Below are 13,618 nucleotides of genomic sequence, written 5' to 3'. Positions count from 1 at the left end.
AATTTTGGCAATTTTTATTTTGGGATTTTATTTATTTTAAGTTGTGGCTTTAATGTACAAGTTCTTATTGGTGAACGTAAGGGGTGATGTGGTGATTCTTGCGGCGATGGCACACTACATGGAAGAGAGAGAAAACAAACATGCTGCTAGGCTATCCAATTTTTCGCAGTCTTGACCTGTCCTCTGACCTCTTGGACTGTCATTAGAACCTTTACCATTCCCAACACCACATTTTGGATCCAAATTAAAATCATTTGCAATAACAAATTTGGCCATTAATAGGCTAAAATCATATAGGTTGATCCAGGCTTAACATAAATTTGACCCATGGGTGAGCCAAATGTTAAAGAAGTAATGTTTCATATTAGGGGTGTGACAAAATATCGAAATGGTGATATATCGTGATACTTTGTAACCCAAAAGGTTATCGAAATGCTCCTGCCAAGAATCAAGATATCGTTTTAAAGAGGTGTCAATGTCTAAAAAAAATAAATAAAAATGAACCAACAAGCTGCTAAAGAAATCTTCCGCCATTATACAGTGTCAGTTAACTCTAACGCTGCATTGACGGTACTCGACGCCCAATCCATTTAGACTGGGAACGTTCGTTCATTGGAAATCAGAGCATACACAGTCATTCTGTCCAATTTTCAAGGCATTTACAGGACACTTGCTGTTCATTTTAGGGCATTTATAGATGATTTTCTGTTGAGTTTGAATCACTGCCTATTCATTTGGGTAATTCCCAGGTCACTTCTTGTTCTGTATCTCAAAATAAACAGGAAGAGACCCATAAAATACTCCAAAATCAACAGGTTAATGACCTTAAATGGCCCAAAATTACCTCATTGCCTGGCATTGGCTGCCACTACCGGCCATACAGTAGACGTTCAATCTTTTTGAAGTGGGAGGGATCCACCCTCCCAGTTCAAATGGATTGGACATCTACTAGTGATAAACTCATTCCTATTCACAGCAGAAGCTTGTTTTTCTGTTTATTAGTTGTTTGTAGAATATCCAAGAATGATTTTCTGACCAATGTATCGATAATCATTGTATTGCCATATCGTCAGGTCATCGTTATCGTGAGCTTTGTATCGCAAATCGTATTGTATCGTGAGGTACCAAGAGGTTCCCACTCCTATTGCATATACAGGTTTTGTGCACGTATATTAAACTAACAAGGGTAACATGGGTGAAGAGTAGGGGTGTAACGGTACACAAAAATCTCGGTTCCGTACGTACCTCGGTTTTGAGGTCACGGTTCGGTTCATTTTTGGTACAGTAAGAAAACAAAATGCAAAATATAAATGTGCTAGTTGTTTATTACACACCTTTGTGCTTTCAACAATAGGAACATTAGCTTATACAAAGCTAGAATTCTGCTCAAAAAGTAGCGGGTATTTAAAGATAATCCAACAACAATTTGCCTTTCAGACCCCGCGTATTGGTCAGCTTTCTTTCTGAAAGAAAGAAGAAAAAAGAAGTCCTGTGCTAAAGAGGTATTTTTATTGGTGGATTTTCTCAAGTTAAAGTGCCACACAGAAATTAATAAATTTAATTGTGTAAGCAGGATTTGTCGACTATTCTTATTATTTAATTACAGGTGTTTTAGCTCATTTCAGTTTATTTTATTTAAATGGGCTATTATTTATTTTATTATGTGTTCATATTTTACAAATGTGACGTAGTATTCATTTATATTGTATATTTTATGTTGTATAACTTTAGTTCCTATGTGAATATTAGTTCCTACTTGTTTTGTTGTGGTAGGAGGGTTTTGTATTGAACACGGGGCCGTTTTGGTTATCAATATAGCAGAGAAGACAGCAGTAAATCAACAAAGACAAGTCAACTTTGCCCCGATCTACCACTCAAGAGATCTGATGGAGTCAAAAAGTAGGTTACGATTGCATATGAGTTTGAAAATCAACCGGATCCCCCATATTTTTACACGAGTGACTTCCGGTCTGCCAGATCCTAGCTACCAGTAGTAGTATTGATGCAGGAGGGTCGCGTCTTGCGTCAAATAATAAACTCTGCAGTTCTTTTTCGCCTGCGTTGCATTGAGCCGCTTCTGGGACGCGTCTAACACGCGGCCACACTGCGACTGGTGTGCATTGGCTGATCGATTTTAATGCCCGCGTTTCACTGCGTTCTCGCGGCGGCCACGTTGTCGCGCCGTTGACGTTTCTGGGTTATATACTGTCCTACTGGGTTGGTCCTCATTATAGTAGAGAAGACGGAGTAAATCAAATCTACACAAAGAAACTGTAACCCGATCGACTCACAGCCTCGAAAAGTAAGGGTTACATTACGTCAGAAACTCGTTCAGTACGCCTCCGTTCCGAACCGAGCACCACGTACCGAAACGGTTCAATAAAAATACATGTACCGTTACACCCTTAGTGAAAAGAAGGTTTTTTGGGGGGGATTTTTACAACCTGACGTGTCGGCGGTGACACGTTTACGCATGCGCACTTTAACTCCTAAACGGTTTGTGCAATCCAAAAAATTTCTGTACTGCCAAACAGGTGTCATTACTGTAATCTTACTCTTGCGCCTCCGTTGTAGAACGTACAAGTAATGTGAAATGACTGCCTATTGCTCCTCATATTCACATTTTGTTCATGCAAATACTATGAAATAACATTTATTTTCTCATACAGACAGGGAAGAGTTGGTGTCCCCACCACCCAGGAAAATGCCCTCACCACAAAAAAAAAAAAAAATACCCATGAGGAAGTATCTGGCGGATCAGGGAAGGGTATATTCTATTCCTACAGTGGATGGACACCAGAGGTCTCTCTGTGCTCCACCATCCACCCAGTGTACAGTGGAGATACAGTGCAGCACTGGCAGAATAGAGGAGATGGGCAACAGCAATATATCTCTATCCCCGGACCCACTGCAGTAACAGTGTACAAAAAGTACATGGGAGAATTCGACACCTCGAAACAGATGATCGGCACAAACTCAGTCCATCGAAAAACCAGGAAGTGGCCCATCACTGTTTTCCAGCATCTGATTGACATTATCGTCAATGTTCCCTCTAAGCTGCGCGCGTGCGCAATCGCGCACTACTGGCACCTACTCTGCGCACAAGAAATTCAATGCTGCGCACACAAAAAAAAAAAAATCAACAGAAACGTATGTTGTAACTCGGTGAGTGACAGGTGTCCAGCAAATGATACGATAAGGTTCATTTCCGCTACGCAGCCAATCATAGCATTGACATTGCTTGTGTATTGCCCAGCCTACACGCGCGGTGTATGTTAGCAAGCTGACAACAGTGCGTGAGTGCGGCGGAGTTCAGAGACGCAAAGGCCAACCCCTTATCATGGCGAAACGAACGGGCAGCGACACATCCACTCATCAAGCCAAAGTAAAAAAGACATGCGGTTCATACAAGATTGAGTGGCTGTCGGAGCATGTGCAAATAGATGAACAATCGGTGAAACTGAAGCCAAAGTACCAAGTGAGTTTTCAGAGAGAAAAATGTGGACTGAATGGAAGTTGGACTACCTCAAGCGTCATATTCAGCAGAAAAGTCATTTGAAAGCTATTGAAAATTACAAAGACTCAAGATGCGACAGGTGATTGGTACATTATTGCGGTAGAATGCAAAAGATCGACAGAAAAGAAACGAGCTGTCCCACAAAACAAAATCTGACCCAGAGCAAGTTGAAGTTCTCATTGACAATATTTTACTTGCCATCGAAATGAATGCGTCAATGGTGTCAGTTCAACAAATCCGCAATCACACGGCAAAGTATGTGAGTATACCAGAAAGCTGGCGAAGTAAAAACTATGCCTTTGAATTTGTAAACTCAATCAATGATATAGTGGAGAACGAGACTATGTGCAGTGTTAAAAATGCACCCTGGCATACACTGATAGTAGATGAGAGCACTGACATATCAGTACACCAAATGCAAGTCCTATATATTAGGACGTGAAAAATAAGGTACAATTTAAGTCAGATTGGTGTGTATTCCAGTGACATTTATAAAGATATTTTAATTATGGATATTAATCATTAAATGCTCTTACTACTAAATAATTTACGGGCAGTAGAAATGCTAATAGGCGTGAAAAGGCGTGATATTGGTGTGTGGCCGCTATGTACCGTATTTTACGGACTATAAATCGCTGTTTTTTTTCTTAGTTTGGCAGAGGGTGCGTCTTATTTTCTGGAGCGACTTATATGTGAACTTATTCACACATTATTATATCATTGTTGCTAGTTAGCATGTTCTTTATGCTATAGTTATCTGAATAACTCTAAATAGCTATGTTACATTGACATAGCAGGCATGTTCTCAGTTCGTTGTTTATGAGTCATGTAATGTTATCATACCGTGCACTTATTCAGCCTGTTGTTCTTTATTGTATTTTTAGTCTAAATTGCCTTTCAAAATGACATGTCTGTTCTTGGTGGTGGATTATACCAAATAAATGTCCCCCCAAAATGCAACTTATACGCCGGTGCGACATATGTTTTTTCCTTTTCATTGCGCATTTTTTGGCTGGTGTGACTTATAGTCCAAAAAATACGGTGCACATCTGATGTTGCTCACTGTGGGCCGCAGTGTGCTCAGGGAGATTGTGTGTTCGCTCAGACACATGAAAAATTAGAGGGAACATTGATTATCGTGACAGATTCCTTTGTCACGAGGGGTGAAAGTGGTTAGAATTTCTTGCCGGAAGTCCCCGACGTAAAGGTCGCCACGGAGCCAGAAATTTTCTCTTTTTTTTTTTTTTTTTTTTTTTGGGGGGGGGGGGGGTTTGGGTTATGGGTGGGGGGCCAAAACTACTGCAAATGCAAAGTAAACTGTTTTGGTCAGTTATTTCTTGCCGGAACTCCCTAACATAAAGTTCGGCACAGAGCCCTTTTTTTTGTTTGTGTGTGTGTGTGTGTGGGGCGGGGGGCTTAAACCTCATAAAACCACCAAAATGCAAGAACTTTTGGCACAGTTATAAATATAACACACAATAAAACACAACAGGTTTCACAGTGGTTAGCACGTTCCCCTCACAGTTCTGATACCAAGGGTTCAATCCCGGGCTCCGGCCTTCCAGTGTGGAGTTTGCATGTTCTCACCATGCCTGCGTTGGTTTTCTCCTGGTGTGTGTGAAAGCAGGGCTATAAACATGGCAAGCTGGAAATGGCTAAATTAAACTGAAAACATAACGAAATTAAAATGTCAATCATTACGTTCGGGTCGGGGTTCTCGCTAAATTTTTAAAATAAATATATATTTATATACGTATACCAAAACAATGTATGGATGTTAAACAAAGCAATACTTATCAAATGAATAATTTGGATAAAAAAGACAAGGCACTGTATGGTCATTGCAGAGCCAGAGCGTGCCATGCGCCCTCTTTTTACTCTTTCTCCTCTGCGATGCAAAACCGCATCTGTTTATTTACATTTTACAAACTTTTCCAGCATTATTTCGTTATGCAAATGCATTTAAAATGATCATAAAAATATGCAGACTATTTAAACATTAAGAAAAGTTGCGTTTTTTTTCTGCCAACTGAGAATTCGTTACAAAAGACAGGCTTTAATGCGCAGGCATTGTCACCAAATGTGATCACGCAAAACGCAACCAGTCCGTTTTTCCAAGCAGCAAGCAGTGATCTGTCCAGGTCTGACTGGAGCATCCCTTCCCTCTCCTCCTCACAAATAATACATAGAATTTTTAGGAGTTTTTTCTCGGGCTTGGGCCTAAAAATAAAATATAAAATTTCGGGGGGTTTTTTCCAGGCTCGGGCCTACAAATAAAACATAACATTTTGGGCTTTTTTCGGGCCTGCAAATCAAGTTAATTGATCGGGCTCGGGTGGGTCGGGCATTAATACCAGCAGACTCGGGTCAGGTCGGGCTGGATTTTTTTAGGCCCGATCTTACCTCTTGATGACCTTAAATTGGTTGCAGTTACACGTCGGGGAACGCTCCCTCCGGAACAAAACACGACAGGATTTGACCAACATTGTGACAATGCTGACCAAAAATGACGTAATGTCCAGGTTATAAAATCGCCCAGCAGCCTTCCACGCACAGAGAGTGCCAGTGGGCAACACAGGTCAAGTCTGTGAAAGCGTCCAACTGGCTTCATTCTCGGAATCTTTTCATGCACGAAAGCAATGACGAGAGTAAATCCTGCGTTGCCTTATACGGGAAATTCCCCGGTAATATGTGTGAAAAGGGCTACAGGCAATGCGACTTGTCAGATAGAGAGACGCTGGGGAGAACTACGTAGAATAAATGAATAATAAAAATCAGTGAAAACGGATGACGCTAAGCAAGCTCTTTATTAGGCTTGTATTGTTAACACTTGTGTATGTAAATCTGACATTAGTAGTGTTCTTATTGGAGATGCGTGTGTGGCAGCGTGGCAGGTTTTTTTTTTTTTTTTTTTTTTTTTTTTAAACATTGGGTTTTGACAGTTGCCGTCATATTTTCACGATCAAAGCACCGTATGCCGGAACGGCGTTCCGCCATCGTATTTCTTGGCGGAACGCCGATCCGGTGCGTTCCGGCCCACTTTCACCCCTGTTTGTCACCCACAAGGCCTGCTCTGCCAGCTTGAAGCAGAGTCTAATGTTACGTTAGCAATTTCAAGAGGAGCTCGCTGCACACCTCCTTGGAGTTGACGTGAGAAGGGGCTCACAGAAGTCCCCAGGAATTCACCTACCGAAACCCACAAGCAGCGGACAGGTGAAATCGCAGAGAGCCAGCATGGGGCGCCAACGCTGCAAAATCTGTCAAAGGTGTGGGCCTGTGTCTCCAGCCAGAGAGGAACTGCTACTGGCAGTTCCACGAAGGCCTCTGAGGAATCAAAGACTAAAAAAAGGTCCTCTGTGGTAAAAAATGCATGTATACAGTTTTCATCTTATGGCCTGTTTTGCACATCTAGAGGAAAAGTATCTTTAAAAAAAAAAGTCAAATATTTTTTATGGTGTTCAAATTTTCTACTTGTTATATAAAATATGATGTTCATGTTAAATTTCATTATTTTCTAACCAGTAAAGGTCTAAAATCAATCAAGTTTTTGTGTTTTTCTTCAATCTTAACTGTTGTTGCTATATTTTGTAATGTTCAAGTCTTCTGGAAAAACAGGTAAAGCTTTTGATCACAAAACAATATTTCACCCATTTATAGTTAAAATAAGTAAAAAAAAGAAAAAAAGTCCAGGCGGACATTTTGAGGCATTAAGGGGTTAAAGAGGTACAATGTGTGTCAAAGGTTCTGTCACACTTCATGATGGCGACTTGGAGAGGACAAACTCGGATGTGTCAATAACAGGCAGAAGAGCAACACCCCGCTTCATCTTGCCATTTTGAACCTCAAAGTAGGACAACACTCACCTGTTCTACTTACCTATATGTCGTTTAAAACAACACAAAACAAGTAACTAAACTTCACGCTGTCAAAAAAAAAGAAAAAAAAATGGAGGGGGATGAGGTTGATTCCAAGAAAAAATACCATCGAGCTAGAAAAGAAATATAGTAGGAGAGCCCAATTACGGCTATATCGATCAAATATTGATAATATCCAGTTGTATTTGACTCACATTCTACCCCTCCACGGGGGAAATTCCACTTGGGTAATATAGTTTTCTTTTTCACAGCGGTCCCCACTGTACCCTGCTGCGACCCTCAATGAGCAGCAATTACTTGAATTACGATGCAGCTGACAAAAAGTCAGTAAGCCACTAAACAGAATTCTTCACCCTCCCACACACACACCCATGAAAACTCCCCGATTAGCTGGAGGAGCTAATCTTTACAGGCTATTTGATTAAACTTGTGGAAAAAGACAACTTTCAAAGGTACTGCGATTGGCTGGCAAGGGGGATCAACGTGAGCCAAAAGCAACAAGTGGTTCACACACTCATGATGTACGTACAGACTCCTTAATTAGAAACGTGTTACTGTATGTGTTATTGCTGCTTATGTAAACACTTAAAATCCTTCTTCAGGGTTTCTACAGGTGTTAGCAAATCTCATTTAATGCTTTTTGATGCCACTTTTAATGCCAGATCATACATTAAACTATTCAGTCTTATTATTTCCTGTTGAATGTTTATCCTAACAAGTTGAATAAATATTGTCAAGCTTCAAAACGGTTGGTCGAGCATGTTTGGTTGTCAATGGGAGATCAACATTACAAATTTTGACAAAAGGTTTTGGGTTTTTTTTTCCTCTTTTTGGGTCCAAAATATTGATTAGAATTGGTCAGTGAAGAAAACAACAGTTTGAACATGAAGGTCATGGTGTCCTGAAAAAAGAGATCCAACCCATTGTGAACAATTTTTTCTTTGAAATATAAAGCCAACATCAAAGGCATGCAAATTCAGCCAAAATAGGCTTAGGTGTTAAGGGTTAACATAATATGACTAATTGTATTGTGATGCCTAAGCCTGTCAGGATATGCAATAATTCCATTTATCGCACGGTAAATAAAAATGAATGCGGTAATTTTCCCCGCTGCGATTTATCGCCCCGCGTGCGCTTGTGTGCGCGAGTGCGGCAGATGTGCAGCAGACTTGCTGTTAAAAGTTTGGCTTCCTTGTTACCAGCTACTCACTGTTTTATTGACTTCTGGGTATGTTCATTTTATACATTTGAGTTTCAATTCATTGGAGAGAGGCGGAGCCGAGTGCACAGCAATGAGCGAGCAGAGTGAGCAAGACTAAAAGGGACGGAAAATCCTGATTGCCAAGCTAAATACCACAGCCCCGGTGTGGGAATATTTTTATTTTAAACCAAATGAAAATGGCAAGGCGACCAAAACGGATGAACCAGTTTGCAAAATTTGTTTGGAGGTTGTTTCAACAAAGAGGGCCAACACAACAAATCTACATGCTCATTTTGAAACACCATCACTCTCTAGACGAGACCGCGCAAAGTGGCGTTCCCTCCCGGGAAGTGTAGTCCACTACATTGCTAAAGAAATAAGACCATTTTTCCACTGTAAAATGTTAAATGATACTTACTGAAGCCAATTTTTGTTACTCCTACTTAATTACTCTATCTTTCTCTGTTGCTGTTGAAGTGCAATTTTTTTGTGTTATTACAACTTTATACCTCTGTGCCTCAATGCTTAAGTTATTGAAGTGCAATTTAATTGTTTCTTGAAAAAGACATTTTATTTATTCTGTGTTCATGTGCAGTAATACTATTGTTGTCTTTTACTTAAAAGAGGCATAGTCTATTGTTTTTGGTTGTTATTTCTTAAAAAGTATTTTTGAATTTGAGAGTAAACATTTATTGCGCTTAAATGGGTGTACTTGATCTACAGTATGAATATATACTGTATTCTCACAGTGTTATTGTAAATTGGTTAATTTTGGAGGGATTGGGGCAATAATATTGCATATCGCAATAATGTATGAGATAATTTATCGTCCCCAAAAATTTGTTATTGGATAATTTAATCATGATAAATGTAACAACTTCAAGGTTTTCCAATAAACATTCCATTAAAAATTAGAGAACAACTTCAACTGAAGTTATGGAAAAACTGCCTATAATGCACCACTATATTTGTTGTTGAAATCAAAATAGTGCAAACATCAGTTTTTTTTGATTCAAGTGCAAGTGTAAAGTGCCAATAAGGAACTGTCATTTGAAATATGGCTCACACAGTGCTTCTGGCTCAAAATAACAAAGGCACACAGCTTCAGTAGAGTTAATGAGTATCTTCTCTTCTCTCGCTGTTGTTTATACTTGATCATTTTTCAATCATTAACAGTCCAATTAATGTTTGCACCATGAATGCAAATGGTCTGTTCACATAACAAACCCCAAGCATCTTAGTTTGGAGACATAATGCTCAATAAGCCTAACTGCTGTGCTAAGCTGTGACCAGCACTTATACAAAGGCAGAAGGCTTCTACTTTGAAGGAAACATGCATATTGGCCCAAAACCGAGAATTAAAAACCGATGTCGATATTATCAGATATTTTAAAATGCATTTATCTACAATATTTACCGGGTAGCAGATAATACTGGCTCTCTTATCCGGAAATGATCTAACCTTATGTTCTCTTATTCGGGCTATCCCGTAACGATCTTATGTTCTTCACATGCAAATATCAGACAACTCTAATAGATAATGTAAAAAGTTGTTTTTTTTAGTTTAATGCTTTTTGAGGCCTGTTTAAGAACACGGTTGGGCTTTACTGGGAGAATAGCTGTGCTAGCTAGCAAGCGAAACTAGTATGACAACTGGCATGATTTTGTAACATTCTGCTGCTGGTCAGATTGTTTTTTTACAAAGCTGTGGGATAAGTTCCAGCGTCATACCTGCATCCAATTCCAGCTCATCAGCAGTGTCTTTAAACCAATCCTAGGCGGCTTGCCGAGATATTGACTTGGTGCCATTTGAGAGTTTGGATTCTCGATCCGTTCGTTGCTGATTGCATCCTGGCCTTGTTTTTTTCATTTGTCTGCCGCCCTTGTTTTTGGAATCTTCTACCATGTGCTGCTTTTTGAGTGCATTATTTGTTTCCACCTTACTTTAGCGGCGTCCTACCGCTGTCACAGACCCTTTTTTTGTCTCCCTTTTCGTGATCGCATGTTTTTTGTGTGTGTTCAATAAACCCTTGCATGCAATCCCTCTGCTATTGTTGTCTGCTTTGTGGTCAAGCCTCGCTTCCGTATTCGTAGACCGTTTGTTTATTTTCATCTGAGGACTTGAGTTACTTGAGTTGCAGCTATTAGATCAATAAACAATATACATAATATCGATTTAGAAGAAAATAACATGGTCCTCGTGGTGTTCGTTACTGTTGCTAAACAGTGTGGTCTTGAACGCTCCCCTAATCCAGTGCCAGTGCGGAGGTGAATTGAAAGAGAATCACGTTTGCTCACAATGTTTCTCACATGTTTGAAGTACAAATAAAGTGCACGACAGCCCTCTTACATCTCAATGTGCAAAATAAGGCGTCATTATAATCTGTTGGGCAGAAATTACGAATAGCCAACAATCAAACTAAGTTTAATACTTTTATTTATTTGTTTTCGGTGTCGCTTATTCACCGCCACGAAAGCTTCAGGAGCAACATCTGATAAATCTGATAAAACTGAGAACACCGGCAGGATCTAGACAGCGCTTTTACGTGACAAAAATAAGGTAAGACGTCATTAGACGTCTTGGTAGAAGCAAACTGCATCAACATTTTCGTGTGCGATGATGCACGGCCTTTCTACAAAAACAATCGAACTGATGTGTTTCACTGTATAACCTAATCATATGTAAAGCACACGGCAGCTCTGGATGGATAACTAGCTCCATCATAATATTGGAAAAAGTTGGATCACACAATAGTTTACCGTGAAAATCTGCAAACATTTTTTTTTTACATCAAACACTCTGATGCTCCGTCACTAGAGCAGAAGAGTGCTGTCACTAGCGAACTTGACACATGAACACGACCGGTTTTGCGCTACCCTCGTCTCATTCGGTCTTTCCTGTTCATTTTGCTTTTGCTGCCCGTTTTGTGAAATATCGATAGTGCTGTTCTACGAATTAATGTTTCGCTCGGAATCAAATTGGAAGGGCAGTACTGACTACATTTTTGTAGTTAAAGAGTGACACTGGTAGCTCGGCAGCGCTGCCCAATAACGTCACCAGCCAGAGTGCATTGCGTGGCCAACAACAATGGCGACCTAATTGTTATACTAATTTTACAAATTTATTAAATTTTTATTAATATTTACATTAATATTTATTAAAACAAAAACAATAAGAAGGGTTTTAATACCAAATTATTATGACTCAGACTAACATTTATCTTTTAAGAACTACATGTCTTTCTATCCGTGGTACCCTTTAAACAGAAACTTCTTATGTAGAAGCCTACAGGATGTCAATGCTTCTGAAACAGGCATTACATATAGGCATGCATATGTGGTCTTTTTAAATCATACTGTATATATAAACATTGATTTAGACAATGTAGACAATATTAAAATGGTGATTTGACATTTTTGTCATGTAAAACAATTCTTTCGTAAACACTTATACAGAGGCTTGTAAGGGTTCCTATGTACATTAACTGTTGTTTCTTGAGTATGACCTTCATTTTTTAAGTTCAACTTTGACAAAACACAAAGATTGTCATTGAAGGATGAAGGAATCTGAGTATATTATATTGAGATTCTGAAATTCAAAGAATGTAGGGCCATTCAAACGAAACAAAGTCTCTAAACAATCCGTTATCAATAGAGGTGTTGATTTAATTCCATAATTGAGTTAGTTGTCAATTAATCGACTATGACAATCATTAAAAAAAAAAGAAAAAAAAGTGCTGTGTTGTACCTGTTTCCGTGTACGTGAGAGGCACAGAATGCATAGCTGTAGTGAAGCAGCATGGGGTCCACCAGGGTGTTGTCCTCTGAAAAGTCCATCAGGTCCTTTAAGTAGCTAAGGTGACGATGGCAGCCGCGAACACCATATCGGGCACAGTACTCGTCCAGGACAAACACCTGACCAGGACTGAACCAACCCTGAAAAAGTGACAGTGACTCTAATCAATTATTATTATTATTTATTATTATTATTATTTTTTTTAAGATGTTTGTGATAAATTTGAGTTTCAAGTGGACAGTTGAAGCACTTGAAAGTGCTTCTAATCCTTGGGAATATTTAAGATATTATTCAAAATACGCCATGTCTGTTATATGTTTAAATGGTGAACTGTTGCCATGGGACACATTATTCAGTGTAGTGTACTTGAATCGCACTCATTGTCACACTATTTGTCTTTAGTACTAAAGTATTGAAAATGTCACTGGCATTTGATTAATGGTTCTGATACCAGTGATTCGGACAGTAGTTCACAACTTCTGTATTACCTTTGTATCATTACAGCAGTCATTCCTATATCAGAGTTTATGTTCCATCATGTCCCCACAATTGGTAAAAATTTGCGATACAGAACCATGTACATTGGGATTTTTTCCCTCTCCATCATAAAAACCTTGATTTAAAGAAATGCACTTTGTGTTTACTTGTGTAGTATTTAAGTAATATTTAATTTTGTTTAACGGAGACATTCACTGAAAGTGAAACTCTTCTCAAAAATAAATTGCAACTGCTTTTTCAAACCACTGTTTGTGGACATGCAGTATGAACTCATTTAAAAATTCCAAAAAATAACAATTGCCACAGTAATTTAGGTTTTATGGGGGAAATAGTCTCTCCTCTATAGAGTAAATTCTGAATGACGTCGAGCTGGAATCATAGCCACGTTAAAACGATACAGTATCAACACTGTATGATAGATTTGTACTTACAGTATATACAACAAAAATTTAACTCAATTTCTCTGACTCACGCATAGGCAGCATAATACGAGTAGCTAGCCATGGTCGCATCATTTTGACAGTGAAATAATGCAAACAAACCCACAGACATTAATTTGTCATCATAGAGATTAAAGTTGTGTTCACAAGACTAAGCACCCCCAGTTTTTAGATTGCAGTCACATTTAAACGATCCAAACACAAACACCTTAGAATTGTAGTCACATAAAAAAAAACCAAATGAATAAAAATCTCAAAAATAATCATCCTCACATGAAAAAATTTAAAAAA

At 39.0% G+C, this 13,618-nt stretch overlaps 1 protein-coding gene across 1 annotated transcript in view; it reads right to left on the bottom strand.

The window, feature by feature from the left end:
- Positions 1-13,618, bottom strand: part of cadps2 (Ca++-dependent secretion activator 2) — a 289,750-nt gene that overhangs the window by 131,598 nt on the left and 144,534 nt on the right. The window contains exon 13 of the mRNA XM_057837859.1: positions 12,342-12,529. Coding sequence (XP_057693842.1) covers positions 12,342-12,529 — 188 coding nt within the window. The remainder of the gene's footprint in view (positions 1-12,341; positions 12,530-13,618) is intronic.

The sequence above is a fragment of the Corythoichthys intestinalis genome, chromosome 5 (genome assembly GCF_030265065.1).
Source record: "Corythoichthys intestinalis isolate RoL2023-P3 chromosome 5, ASM3026506v1, whole genome shotgun sequence".
In the NCBI taxonomy this organism is placed as follows: Eukaryota; Metazoa; Chordata; class Actinopteri; order Syngnathiformes; family Syngnathidae; genus Corythoichthys; species Corythoichthys intestinalis.
Note: the sequence above shows the minus strand (reverse complement) of the source record. Positions and strands in the feature narration are given on the sequence as shown.